General features: G+C 37.3%; 2 protein-coding genes across 2 annotated transcripts; one reads left to right on the top strand and one right to left on the bottom strand.

Annotated features, from left to right (window-relative positions):
- Positions 1–913: 913 nt before the first annotated feature.
- On the bottom strand, positions 914–1,559 carry LOC149925415 (death-associated inhibitor of apoptosis 2-like). The gene is made up of 2 exons (XM_090161406.1): positions 1,539–1,559; positions 914–1,354 (listed from the first exon to the last, which is right to left on the bottom strand). The coding sequence occupies exon 2, from the start codon at positions 1,344–1,346 to the stop codon at positions 984–986; it is 363 nt and encodes a 120-aa protein (XP_090017532.1). The 5' UTR covers positions 1,347–1,354; positions 1,539–1,559; the 3' UTR covers positions 914–983.
- Positions 1,560–12,085: 10,526 nt separating this feature from the next.
- Positions 12,086–12,948, top strand: LOC149925414 (uncharacterized). The gene is made up of 2 exons (XM_090161746.1): positions 12,086–12,172; positions 12,242–12,948. Exons 1-2 carry the CDS (start codon positions 12,154–12,156, stop codon positions 12,946–12,948), a joined length of 726 nt encoding a protein of 241 aa, XP_090017872.1. The 5' UTR covers positions 12,086–12,153.
- Positions 12,949–15,351: the final 2,403 nt, after the last annotated feature.

Below are 15,351 nucleotides of genomic sequence, written 5' to 3'. Positions count from 1 at the left end.
ATTAAAAATATGAATATTATTATAAAAATGACTCATGAACAATTTTTTACTGGGATCATGCCAACTGGTCGCTGGGCAAGTGGCCGCCGGCCTGGTCGTCGCTGGCCTAGTGGTCGTCTGGGACAAGTTGTCGCTGGATATCTGGTACCCTAAGAAAGTAGAGAGGGGGATGTCCCGCTGGTGATTGAGAATTTCATTCTCAATCACCAGCGGGACACAGAGCTTGGCTCCCTCCGTTCACCCGCGCCTCTCCCGTTCCTCCCCCACCCGCGCCCCCATCTCAATCACCAGAATTTCTAATCACCAGATTCTCGTTCACCCGCGCCTCTCCTCCCTTGATCACCAGAATTTCTAATCACCAGAATTTCTAATCACCAGATTCTCCCGTTCACGGGTTGCTTTCCCCCAACCCCCATTCACTGGATACTTTATCTCTCGTTCACCAGCTCCTTTCCCCCATTGCTTTCACCCCTTCTAATCACCAGATTCTCCCGTTCATCCCTTAATCACCAGAATTTCTAATCACCAGAATTTCTAATCACCAGATTCTCCCGTTCACGGGTTGCTTTCCCCCCAACCCCCATTCACTGGATACTTTATCTCTCGTTCACCAGCTCCTTTCCCCCATTGCTTTCACCCCTTCTAATCACCAGTTGCTTTCCCCCATCCCCATTCTCCAAAATTAGTTTTCCTCGCGCAGATATCTGGAGATTAGATTTTTTACCCGTTTGCTTATCGCTTCAGAACCCCTTAATTTTCTAATCTCTAGGTAATAAAAACAAGTTATTTACATTTAATTTTTTATTTTAGAACTTTGTTTTACATGTTAGTAGGTACTATCAGATATTCCATTAGATGGTTATCTTGTACATTACACAATTAAAACAAATTAAAGTAGTTAAGTTTACAGGCATTTAAATGGGGTGAAACGATCTCCTGCAACTTAATTTAATTAAAAGTTCTAACTCACGTATTTGTAGTGTTTAGCAACAGTATCGTCTGACATCCGAGGGACAGTTACAAACGTCTTCTTCTGGTACAGGTGAGAAGCTTTTGTCAGAGACCGTAGTTGCTTTTGGCGTCGGGGGAATGTCCCATTCTAGCGAAAGGTACTTTTTTTCCGATGGTGAATTATCCCTAGCCGGACAGTTTGGAAAGAATCTAGCATGTTCAAGTTCTGGTACGTCTCCTGATTCCCATCCTTCTAATACGCCGTGGCACTTGTAACATCGTACTTCATCGCCCCGCTGAATATAGTAGAATCCAGCCTTCGCTAGTTGTTCCTTAGTAACGTGCGGATTTCTCCAGTGACGAAAAGTTTCAAGTCGATACGCTTCGATGTCCATACTGTAAACTGATAGTTTCTATAAGCTATTGTCAACATTCTTAAGCCTAATTGGTTAAGCCTAAATTTCAATAAATGTTTTTCTATTTATTTTGGTTAGACTCTATGACTATTTGACTAGAATCTAAGTCTATTTACTTCAATTTAAACAAGGCCTAATTTCCCTCTACAGTAAAATAATAAAGTCACTTACTTTTACGGAAATCCTGAAGCCTTTGCCAGTAAATAGAGTCGAGAAGGGCGGGGAACGGAGCGCGAAAATCTACGTGTCTCTTCTCGATGAGGTCCAGGAACTAAAAGAACGTTGAGTCGTATATCTAGAGATCAAATAACACTCGAAACTTCAAGTAAATCCTGATTTCTCATTGGCTGAAACCAATTGACGTCACGGGAGAATGTAAAATGTAACCAAAAATAGAGGTTACTGCTCATCGGTTAGCGATAAAAAATTCGTCACGTGTTAAATTAGGCAAATTAGAATAGCTGAAAATACATTGCGCTTACTTCGCACTAATTTACTTCTGATACAACTTTGATAAAAATTAATCCTGTTTCGGGGCTGTAGCTTGGCTCCCTCTGTTCCCCCGTTCATCCCCCACCCGCGCCTCTCCCCCATCTCAATTACCAGATTCTCTCTCTCTCAATCACCAGAATTTCTAATCACCAGAATTTCTAATCACCAGATTCTCCCGTTCACGGGTTGCTTTCCCCCAACCCCCATTCACTGGATACTTTATCTCTCGTTCACCAGCTCCTTTCCCCCCATTGCTTTCACCCCTTCTAATCACCAGTTGCTTTCCCACAAACCCCATTCACTGGATACCTTATCTCTCGTTCACCAGCTCCTTTCCCCCATTGCTTTCATCCCTTCTAATCACCAGTTGCTTTCCCCACCCCCATTCTCCAGAATTTGTTTTGCTCGCGCAGATATCTGGAGAATAGATTTTTACCAGTTTGCTTATCGCTTCAGAACCCCTTAATTTCTAATCTCTAGGCAATAAAAACAAGAAATATACATTTCCAATTTTATTTTACTTTTAATTACATGATTGCGTAAAACAGGTTCTAATATTAGACCGACATTATAAATAACGCGTTTAAATCGCATTTTATCAATATAAAAAAAATTAACTCGATCTTCGTAAGGAATATGTACAATTTCATTTAATGGGCTGAAACGAACTACCTTCTGCAAGTGCGGATTGTATAAATAATTTTATTAAAAGTTCTACCTCACCACGTCTGACCGGAATAGATATGAAATCGTCATCCTCCAGTGCCGCTGCCCTTGGTGGTGCCGGGATCTCCCATTCTTGCGAAAGGTACTTTTTTTCCGATGGTGAATTATCCCTCGACGGACAGTGTGGAAAGAATCTAGCATGTTCCCATTCTGGTACGTCTCCTGATTCCCATCCTTCTAATACGCCGTGGCACTTGTAACATCGTACTTTATCGCCCCGCTGAATATAGTAGAATCCAGCCTTCGCTAGTTGTTCCTTAGTAACGTGCGGATTTCTCCAGTGACGAAAAGTTTCAAGTCGATACGCTTCGATGTCCATACTGTAAACTGATAGTTTCTATAAGCTATTGTCAACATTCTTAAGCCTAATTGGTTAAGCCTAAATTTCAATAAATGTTTTTCTATTTATTTTGGTTAGACTCTATGACTATTTGACTAGAATCTAAGTCTATTTACTTCAATTTAAACAAGGCCTAATTTCCCTCTACAGTAAAATAATAAAGTCACTTACTTTTACGGAAATCCTGAAGCCTTTGCCAGTAAATAGAGTCGAGAAGGCGGGGAACGGAGCGCGAAAATCTACGTGTCTCCTCTCGATGAGGTCCAGGAACTAAAAGAACGTTGAGTCGTATATCTAGAGATCAAATAACACTCGAAACTTCAAGTAAATCCTGATTTCTCATTGGCTGAAACCAATTGACGTCACGGGAGAATGTAAAATGTAACCAAAAATAGAGGTTACTGCTCATCGGTTAGCGAAAAAAATTCGTCACGTGTTAAATTAGGCAAATTAGAATAGCTGAAAATACATTGCGCTTACTTCGCACTAATTTACTTCTGATACAACTTTGATAAAAATTAATCCTGTTTCGGGGGGAACCCCCAGGAGGAAATCTTAGAGACTATTAACTCGGTAGAATACACTATTTTAGCAATTGCAATTTCATATAATCCTTGTTATTGTAATGTTTGATATATACTGAAATGATTATTGTTGGATAGGAAAATAAAAGAATCGTGATAAATGTTAATTTTTTTATTATAAAATAATTGGGACGATGAGTAGTATCCTACTGGAATGTATTTCGCCCTCATCGTCCCAATATAATTGATGTTCCCAGACTTGAAGAAGCTTCCTGGGCTCTCCAACCTCAAAGCTAACAGAACAATACATAAAATTTTAACTTTAGTACAGTATAAATAATTCGTGAAATTTAATTTATTACCTTATTCTAATCTCAAATTTAATAGAATCATCGCTCGCACTTTGTATTAATATCCCCTTAATTTCTTCAATTCTACATAAAGAAAATTAAAATCTAAAATTTTTGTTCTAAAAGTTATTTAAATCTTAAAATAATATTTACCTCATTTTTGATTTCGATTTAGTTTTTGCTCCAAGCAAAGAAAAAGGTTGGAATAATTTGTTCTAATTGATTTACTCCCTTTTTATACCATTTTCCATCCCCACCAATTCCTAGCCCCTATATCCTATCTCCTTCTTTTCCGTGATGAAATCTAAGTTAGTGATTGAGTGTGGAATCTATTCAGTGTGTAAATAAGTGGGTAAAGTCTGTAAATTTTTCCATTGGTTAAATAGTGTTCGTAGATAATTAATTTCGTGAGACTGGGAATTTCCACCATCTTCCTCTTAGCGTACGTCACGAGAAGATGGTTTAGGTTCGTGCAAAGTCTAACAAATTTACAGATAAGAGTCCGCATTGTAGTACGTTCTTGCATCGGACTGGTTGACTTAACGAAATTCTGGAAAAAAAGGGTAAGCGATTTTCAATAAAGAGTCTTTTTTTGTTACGTTTTTTAAAGTATTTATTAAGAGTGAAAAAAGTTACATAGGAAAAATTGTTTACAATTGTTTTTTTCGCGTACATGAGTTTATATTATTAAATAAAATGGCAGAGTCAAATTTCAATCTTTTTTATCATTACATGACCCAAAGCTAACTAAATCCCTGTTAAATTATCTAAGGCAATGTTTTTTTTCACCAATCTTATTTTGCGTGTACTAAAGATATTTTGTTAATGACAGGGTAGAAAACATATTTCAATGGTTCAAGACGGTAACAGATTTCAATGACTTTTAGAAAGTACTTTAAATAGAACGTACAGGAATAATGCAATAATATATTTCTACCAATGTTTTGTTTTCATGCTAGATTGCGTAAACCACCCACGTTGTCCTAACTAGTTTACCAATACTTTCTGATTCTATTTTAATTTTTTTGTTTTTGGATGGTTTATTTTATTCGAAAGTAAATGGTTTGGCGCCCATAGAAGCGCGCGCATGTTTTCGAGAGAGGTCGGGTCATATCTCTAAAAGATACCAGATAGCGTGGGAATATATTGTTTTATCCTCTGGAACCGGATTTTTTCCAGTCAGTCACCATACCTCTCTCTCTAGCTAATGGATTCGCTAAATTCGATGTGATGATTTTTCTAGCATGATTTGCGAAAGATAAAAATATCTTGCTGTCGTTTTTTTCCCAATTTTTGGAAAACTTTTGGTAGTACGTTTTTGTACTCTGTCCTTTAGTTCTATGCAAAATATACATTACGCAATATTCGCCGCAAACGTTACTAGTTAGTCCTTGCAATCGTCTTTTGCTAAATGTCCACGTCTTACACATTGAATTTAAATATTTTCTGATTGTGGGTAAAAATGGGGGAAGCCCCATTGAATCAAAATAGAATCCCCGTTTTCGGCCATCGACGTAGACGCAAATCCAATGAGAACCTGTTTCTCCCCTTTTATCAAAATTAATGATAAGCGATTGCGGATATTTCACCATGGGTTTTAAATTATCTGAAGAAAACACGCCTAAAAAGTTCGGTGTTTTATACAGTGCCTGAGATAAGTCCACGTTTGTCGTAGTCATTTTAATAGTCTCGAATAATGTTCCTATTTTTATCTATCTGTAAACAAGATTGAAATTCAGCGTACACGATAACGACCGTAGAATCTTTTAAAGGGGTACCAAATCCTAAATCTAAACGTAGTTGCCCTCTCTTTACGGGGTTCCAAAACGTGACGTCACTGGCCGAATTGTCGGGGGTTAAATCAAAAGCATATAGGGCAAAGCCTAGAGGAAAGTGAGCCAACGCGATGTGATTTCCCTCGTCTTGGTAGAGTATCCCAGATCCCGAGAATAGCGAATGATAGGCTAGCGTAAATTGTTTACTATTAAAATTAGGGGTCAACGCTTTCGAAGGGATTTGTTCGTTATCAACGTATAGAGCCAGATAATTTAGGTCGAAATTTTCAAAATTATAAGGATTAGACTTAACGGAACCCTTATACGCTTTGTTGGTGGCTAAACCAATAATGACTCTGTTGGGCATCGGACCTAAGAATATATTGTCAAAACTATCGTTCTGAATAGAACTAGCTAATGTTTTAACTTTAATTTCAGTACGAGTAAAGGGATATTTGGCATTGCTACGTAATAATCCTTGCTGATGGGCTAATAAAATTTTAGGCATAATTTTAACTTTACGTACAATTAGAGCAGCGTCTATAAATTCGACTTTATACGCGTCGACAGTGTCGCTAAAAAGGGTAAAATTATCGCTATTTCTAGTGAGTGAAACCTTAAGTTGTACGCCATTAATTAAATATTTGTTGAAATTAAAAATGTCACAAAAAATGTTCCCGTAAAGTTCAATTTCTTTTGATTCAGCAGCTAGAACCTGACGTTTTATGAATCCTGCGTTTGTTATCAGATCCATACTTCCAGCCGTGTCATCGTACCATCCAGATGTCGCAAGGTGAGTGTTTTTTGCATCGTACCCAAAGTTGAGCAAGGTTTCGATATAGGCCCTATAGGGATAATTTGAGGCCGATGGTGAAACCGTCGTATCATTGAGTTTCACTTCGCATTGTTTGAATAGCGAATGCAGAGAATTGTTCACGAGCGAAACGTTAGACCCGGCATCCAAGTTGTCACCGTTGGTTTTGACGATTTTTACTTTACAATATATCATTGTCATTGCCAAATCTGTGTAAGAGTCTCCCGTACCCGGTACCACGAATTCGATGATAGAACTGCTGTCGATAGATGAAATTGGCTTACACCATACCGTTTGACCCTTTTCAACGCTGAGTTGAGTTGGTAGTTCATTGAAAATATTTAATTCGCTTTTAAGTACTTCCATTTTTTTAGAGAGCAAAAATATCGCGAACCGTACGCGTGAACTTGCGGCGTTTAACTGAACTCTTTTTCTTCTTCTTCAATGCTTTCTTAGTAGTTTTTCTTCTCTTGCGACGACCCGAACCCGAACCTTCTTGCGCTGCCATTTCGTCCACAGTTTCTGTCATTCGTTTATTGGCCGACGTTTTTAAGTCCTGACCTTGCAAGACGTCTCCGAGTACTTTCTTTCCTGTAGAAAGGGCCCTTTTTCCCACGTATTTGGCAGACTGTTTTAGGAATGGGAATACAAACCTAGCTAGCCCAGAAAAAAAGCTACCAATTCCGTGTCCTTTTTGTCCCGCAAACCCAGAGAAATAAGGTAAATCTACTCCGCCCCCCGCCTGATTTAAATAATATTGCATGTAGGGACAATTTCTATCGACGTACTGATAAGCCATTCTTTTTTTTACTGAGCTCGTCGTAAATGTACTTTACACGTGACTGAACCAAACTGAAATGGCACGAATTCACCTAAACTAGTTCTTATATTAATGTCGATACAGTCAAAATAATTTCTACTCAGTTTAAGGTAATGCGGAGAATCGAAAGTTTTTGAAACGGTTGATCCATTGGGGGCGTTTTGGTCTACAACAATTGTTCGCAAAAGGGGGGCTAATGTATCCCCAACCATTTCATTTCCTACCAAATCGGAATACACGAACATAAGATCGGGGATGAATAAGTTTAATTGCATAGGGGAATCTGATCTGAATGCTACCTTTGGTGAAATATCAGTAACATTATCTCTAAATCCTAAAATTTTCCTCAACTTTGGCGTTAACTCGAGTTGATAATAATGTTTACTATAGGAAGTGTATTGTACGTGTCCACTTTCTAAACTATATTCAAATTTTCCTAATGAATCATTATCGAACTCTGAATTAGCGCTTTCCTTTAAATCAAGGTTCAAACTTTTAATACTTTCATTAAGTACGGCCAAAAGTTCATGAGGATTTTTGTAGTAGCCCTGAGGTATCTCGCGGAAGTCGTAGGTATATTTGTAATCTACTATGTGGGCTGGAGGTTTCGATAGTAATTCCTTAATTTCTATTCCACATCCCATTGGCTCGCTTACGTTATAAAAAGATAAAGGATAAATAATTTCTACCAGAGCAATTTCCCAATCTCCGCGTAAACTAATGGGTTTGGCCAACGTTGTAGAATACGAGGCTAGAGTATTTTCTGAATTATTCTTATTCTTATCTCTAGTATTACTAGGAAGTGTTATGTAAATCCCAGACGTCATCTTGATTAACCCAACTATTAAACGATGGAGGATATCCTAGCCAACTAACGTACAATTGTTTTACTCCGTTTTTAGTTCTCTGACGTAAAATCTTGTTTAACTTGAACGAACGAGGCGCCCTGACCTTTTGAAGCTCTCTCGAATAGAACGTCCCTTTTATATCGATTTCTGATAGGTCTTTTATTTTATAAACGGGAGGATGTCTTTTAACTATAGCTACGACTTTAAATATTTCTTCGGTATAATTAGCTTCGAAACCCTTTTGAAATATCATTTTAGTTGTATTTATTCTAACCAAATCCCCTACTTGGAATTGCGGTTTCATTTTCAGTTTCTCGGCATAATATTTAGAGTAGATATTATTGTACACACGTAATACGTTATTTTCCGAAACGTCATTAGGGGCCATTTTAATTGAGCTATGATAAGAGGAATTGTACGCTTCGACCAAGTCCTGTAAGACTTCCAAATATCTATTTGTGGAGTGATGGGTAAAATATCTATACATTTTTGTTTTTAACGTTCTATTAAACCTTTCTACGATAGAGGCTTTTATTTCGTCATTTTCGGTACTAAAAAATTTAACTTTATTCTTTTTGAAATATCCTTGTACTTCTTTATTCCTAAATTCCGTGCCCTTGTCCGATTGAAATTTATCTGGAATTCCGTCTTTAAAAACAATTTTTATATTTTTCAAAACCTCTTTCCCCGATTTAGTTTTAAGAGGTAACCCTCACGCTTTTCTACTAAAACAGTCTATAATTGTTAAAATGTATTTGTATCCGTCATTATCTGCCTCTAACGAGCGCATATCGTTAATATCAGCCTGGTATTGTTCCCTTATATTACTAATTACTATTTTATTTCGTTGAAACTTTTTATATTTCGGCCTATGCATCGTAAAAGCGTCGATTCCTCTTAACCATTTTTCTACAGTTTCCCTACTTAAGCCGTGAGACTTTACGGACTGGAATAACCTTTCAGCGCCTCCGAAAGAAGCCGGATGCTTCGGGTTAAAATATATTTTTTCTAAAATAGCTTCGCCCATACTTTAGACTTTTGCGCGCGACTCCTTGTTTGTTTATAAGAGTGAAGAGAAGAGTCAGACGTGGAGGAGTGATCTCGGTCAAGGCTACGAGTGGGGCGGGGCTTATCTGTCCTGCGCGCACGCCCACTTTGAGGAACCGGATACTCGCGCTTAACGGGAGAACGTCGTTGTCGGGTTCTCGGAGCTAGCGGGGAGGGAAAGCCTTGGATAGCCGGTGAAGAGTTAAATTGGGTTAAATTGGAAATAAACGCGAAATATCCGATAGGTTTTGGGTGGGTTTTAGGATTTAAATACGCTTTGGTAATTTCGCTAATATTGGAACCTTTAATAGGTCGACCGTTTATTACGAGCTCCCCGTTTTCATCCCACCGTATTCTTTCGGGTACAGTTTCCAACTGATCCACCATGCTTTGCGCTTTTTGGTAATATATCAAAGGCAAATCGTCTATCCAGTCCCTACTTAGCGAGTCGAATGCGGGGGCAATTTCGATTTCTTTAGGAGCCGAGGCTTGCTTACGTAGATTTCCGTGTCTCATTAAAGCTTGTTCGTATAAAATCCATTTCGAGGCGTCGTCTAAATCTTTCATATTTAATATTTGGTCCATCTTAACGTCTAATTCAGAGACTGTCAGAGCGAGGGGGTGCGGGAACGGGTCTGGCTTTAAAACGCCGCTAGGGACGAGAATCATTTTTCTGGCGTGTTTCATTGTTTACTACCGAATATAGAACCAAGAAGGGTTGAAACGACGGGTAGAAGAAACGAGAAAAATCCGCCCCCAGACTGAACTAACAATTTCTTTTTACTTTTCCAAGCTACCCGCTTACTAGCTAGTTTTCGAAGGGTATTTTTATGACGAGATAACCTGGTTTTTTGGGTATTTGATAGTTTTACGTTACCAATTAAAGTGTTATGAATACATTCACTGATAGCGTCTATGAGGGATTTGTCGGCTTTAGCTAAAATGGCTTTTCTTTGAACGGGTTTGCAACGACCGAGATATCGGAGAGCGTCTCTCTCGATACGTACTCTACGAGACATGATTCATAACTGATAGAAATTACGAAATGTTAGTTCTATTTATTTATTTAGGGAGATAAGCGTAGCACGTTTCTCCCGGTAAAATATTAGTCAAGACTCTTTGATCTTCGGGACAAGTTTGAGTTAAATTGAATACTAGGTAACCGTGAGGTCTCGAAGTCGCGTCTTCGTAAGCGTCAACTACAAAACGCCACTTATCAGGGAACATTTGTCTAGCGAGATAAGCCACTTGCTGACGGTCTCGGGGGCTTTTCAATAAAATTATGTAATGCGAATTCAGGGAAATGGATCTGCTATCTTTTGATTGATGGAATAAGTTCTGTGTAATAAAAATAACGCTTAGAGAACGGTGATGGGTCCCTTTCACGAATAAATCACCAATTTGACCTTTACTCTCGCTCATCTGGTCGTCGATAACTAATAATATAGGATCTTTTCCGTCATAATCAGATAAAACAGGCAATCCTTCTTTAAAAACTACCCTGTGCTTCATTTTATCGTATAGAGCTTGCCATTCTCCGTAATACCAATGTATTTCTTTGAAACCCGGAACAAACATTTCTTCTTCGTGATTAATTATAGATTCAATTAAATAGCTTTTGCCACTCTGACTCGGGCCTGCCGTTACGCAATTAAACGGATGAATAAATTGCATGGTTATCTCCCTTCGAGTACTAGCGTACAAATGAAAATTGTACGTTCTCAGCTAAGCGCCGAATGCTGTCCGTACTGAGGGACGACATGATAAAATTATCTTCCAAAGATAAAGAGTGACATGTGTCATCTGATTCTAGAAAGGGTGAGGGAGCATCCATAGGCGTATACGAGGGCGAAAAACGTACTTCGTCAGGTGGAATAGAACTAGGTCTTAAAAGGGGTGAAGGTAAATTATCGATAGGGGGCGAACAGATTTGATGGGTTAGTTGATATTCTCTAAGATAATCTCGTACCATTGTCATTTCTTTTAAACGTTCCAATTGCGAATCAGTTACTGTAGTTAAGGAAAGGGTAGGGTCTTGGGTATCAGTTAAATCTATTATTTCCATTTCTGGAGAATTGGGTAAAGTTACTATGGGTACTTCCGGGAGCTCGTTATCAGTTATATCAATCAATTCAGGGGAGTCGATTATAATCATTTCCGGGGTATCAACTAAATTAATTTCTGGGTATTGTACACCTTTCATTTTAATGCCGATTTACTTAAACCTTATTCAAAAAATTACGATAAAAAAAAATCAAAATAAACTTACGTAGAGAGAGAGAGAGAGCGCGCGCTTCAAAAATCCTGGTACTAGACGCACAAAGAACAACAATAGAGTGACGTTCCCCCGGTTCAGGCACCCCCCTTATATAGGGCCTAGGGGAAGATAGTAAGCTTATCTCTTATTACCAAAGAACTTGTTCAGTTCTCGAGAATATATTAGGGTTATGCTAAAATTTATACTTATTTACGCAAAATATTCCATTTAACTTCATTTCCGATATGGACACTGAAGTACAAACATCTGCCATAATCACCGTCCTGAAACAACCTTCTAAAATTATAGCCGTAGTGATTATTTTAATTACAATTTTCTTATTTGAGTTCATTTTGTGGTATTTTGAAAACGTTTCTACCGTAAAATTGTAACTTTTTTCACTGTAGTTCACAAAATGGTATTAAAAGTATACTAATTTTATGTTAATTTCTATTAATTGTATTGTTTTCTAGGATATGATTGCATCACAAGCTCTCGAGAGGAAACTACAATGGGTTTTTTTCTTCTTCCAAGTGGATTAATATGTGACGTCAATGGGAATAATTAGAGGCAGTTTCGAGCACGGGACGGTTTAATTTCGAGTGTCTAGAACTGTTATCTCAGAGAGAGAGAGAGAGAGCCGATAGAATTTGAGGGTTATTTGAAGTTTAGATCACGTGATGAATTAATCTCAACAAGATAGGAACTGATTAATCTCACATGCGTCATTTCTCTCTGAGACGCTGAACTGAAAAGAAGTGCATCCGCTTTGCTCTCCTCATCTACCGTAAACATGGAAAAACGATCTATTGGTAAGCATTATTTTATTAATACTATTACTATTTCAATAGACAAAGGCTTAACATTTTCATTTTCTATAGCCGAGACGCATACCGTATCCAAACGCAGGGGCCAAGAAAGACGTATCAACATAAAAATCACGTTAGGAGGATCAGTCTACATTTCTTTTGGTTTCGACGGATCAAAATTACAAGTTCTCTTCTTCAAAAAATCGAACGAAAATATTCTGTTCCTGACCTCCGAAGCTTTCACCAATCTACTCTCTCTTTGGGGAGAGCTTTTCGCCGCTACGCAAACCGGAGCATCGTCTCTAACCCACAACATCATCGACTATCACGACAACAACGTATCCGTCGTCGCCACAACCAACAACATCAAATTGAACTCTGCCTACGGTCATGTTCTGGATCTGGGAGCTCGCGAAATCGGTGAGTTCCAAAAAAAAATTGATTTTATTCGGTTTCAAATAAATCTTTTAAACGAACATAAAAATGTTATCGAATGCATGTACTTAGCTATTGTTAAAAACCTTAAAAAAATTCATGAATTATTATATGGAAAACCTTTCGAGGGTTTATTTTTGTACCCAGATCAATTTAATTCGTACCATCAAGTAAAATCTTATTTTGGCTGTTTTAAATCACCCTCGGAAGTACTACAAGATTTTACTAATTTACTCGTAGATAATCAATTAACCTGTAAACTTAGCTACTTTAATTTGTTTTCATTGAGTAATGCACAAGATAACCATCTAATGGAATATCTGATAGTACCTACTAACATGTAAACAAAGTTCTAAAATAAAAAAATTAAATGTAAATAACTTGTTTTTATTGCCTAGAGATTAGTAATTAAGGAGTTCTGAAGCGATAAGCAAACGGGTAAAAATCTAATCTCCAGATATCTGTGCGAGCAAAACTAATTTTGGAGAATGGGGATGGGGGAAAGAAACCCGTGAACGAGAGAGAGAGAGAATCTGGTGATTAGGAATTCTGGTGATTAAGGGATGAACGGGAGAATCTGGTGATTAGAAGGGGTGAAAGCAATGGGGGAAAGGAGCTGGTGAACGAGAGATAAAGTATCCAGTGAATGGGGGTTGGGGGGAAAGCAACCCGTGAACGGGAGAATCTGGTGATTAGAAATTCTGGTGATCAAGGGAGGAGAGGCGCGGGTGAACGAGAATCTGGTGATTAGAAATTCTGGTGATTAGAAATTCTGGTGATTGAGATGGGGGCGCGGGTGGGGGAGGAACGGGAGAGGCGCGGGTGAACGGAGGGAGCCAAGCTCTTTGTGTCCCGCTGGTGATTGAGAATGAAATTCTCAATCACCAGCGGGACATCCCCCTCTCTGAAAGTTCATAAGATGGACAAGTCGTCGCTTATTAATAGTTTTTCATTCAAACGTCGTCGCTAACAAAAAATTGATAAATACATATAAGAAAACGTCGCTTAGAAAAAAGGTTATGCAAACAATTAATATATATTTATATATAAAAAGACGCAAAAAAAGTTTTAATACATATAAGAAAAAGTCGCTTATAAAAAATATTATACAGTTTTTTAAATAAATGATACATATATATAAGTGAAGTGTTTACTTCCACACAATCTTGAAATGAGTAGCCTATTAGAAAAGTGTTCCCAACGAGGAAGAAATATTTTGTGCCACGATGGATATACGTACACTGTAAATAAACGTGACGCTGCACAGTGGGACGAAACGAGAAAAAAGTAGGCGCCGCGAATATCTCCAAACCTGTTTTAGGTAGAAAATTTAAATTTTCAGGTCGCATACAGTGAGTAGGGGAATACCTACTATGAAAATTTCGATGACCTTGAAGACATGGTTCAAGGTCATCGAAATCCAAAATTTATCTCGAAAACCGTAAGAGTTACGAAGATGGTTTCAATTAGAAAAGTGTTCCACGTCCTATTCTAGGTCTACATAGCTTTGATTCAATCGGATTTGCACAACAGAAAGTCGATAAAATAAAGATCAAAAATGCAAATTGACTAATAAAATGGCGCTCAATTTTAAATCAAAAGCAAAAAGCTATAATCACCCTGAAACACGAGTTGACAGTCATTGAATTTCACCAAAATGAGTACCTCAAGTACTTTTTGATGTTGTAGCACAATTACTTTTTCAGATATTCGCTCTTGATCCTTGTTCTTGCAAGTGTTTGGTTTAAAATTAATCAATTATCTGTTTGTATTTATTTTTGGGAAATATTTCAATAAAAATAAAGTGGAAGCTTTCCACTCTAAATTCCATTTGTAAATTTTCTACGAAGAATAATTTACGTTGAATGGATAGACCTATTATTTTATCTAATAGAAATTGTTTCCAACGAAAATTTATTGTTTTGTTTTACACGTGTATTACATAAGTACTTAAAATCTAGTAATTCATAAAATTAAAATGATAAATAAGAATAAATAAATTTAATTGAAGCTTAAATCATTTGAAACCACAATAAAGAACATAAGTTTACACTAATCGGGCTCGTTAATTTCATCGTCAAAAGGATAATGGTAGTCGCTGAATAAAGATAAAGTCTCAGGCCACAATTCTTTGGGTTTCGGTTTTCCAATTAATGTAGATCTTAATGAGCTAATGTAGGGGTTTTTATTTTATTTTATTTGTGCTACAGAGGGACCCGGATGGATATGGGTTATTGATATTTATAAACTAGAATACTACTAGAATCGAGAAATATGACTACTTGTATAATATTATTTGATAATTTTTTTTAAAATCTAAGAATTATTCGTATCTTACCACTTTTTAAGAGCAACTAAGATTTTAGATGTCCATAGACAGAGCAATTTTTTTTTAAATTGGAATGCGTCAAATAACAGAGACTAAAAATATACATAGATAACCTAGAAGTAATTGGTTTTAATTTATGGTTTTTGTATAAAAGAATTAGTTAGGATGACAAAACATATACAAGTTTTTTTAACGAGTTTAGTCACTTTAACAGGTTCTATGGCCTCCACAAAATAAAATATGACTTGCAAACAGAAATCTCAGGTATTACAGTATGCTATGGTTAAAGGCATCATAAAATCAAGGATAATAGCTAAAATACCCAAGAAAAAATTTTCATCGATTTAAAATTTTCCTCAAATGCCCACTTTTTTCCCCGCTTCGTCCCACTGTGCGCCGTAAGCAGTAAAATCTATTG

Source organism: Leiobunum rupestre, chromosome 10 (genome assembly GCF_980474605.1).
Source record: "Leiobunum rupestre chromosome 10, qqLeiRupe1.1.hap1, whole genome shotgun sequence".
In the NCBI taxonomy this organism is placed as follows: domain Eukaryota; kingdom Metazoa; phylum Arthropoda; class Arachnida; order Opiliones; family Sclerosomatidae; genus Leiobunum; species Leiobunum rupestre.
This window is presented reverse-complemented; position numbering and strand designations above follow the sequence as displayed.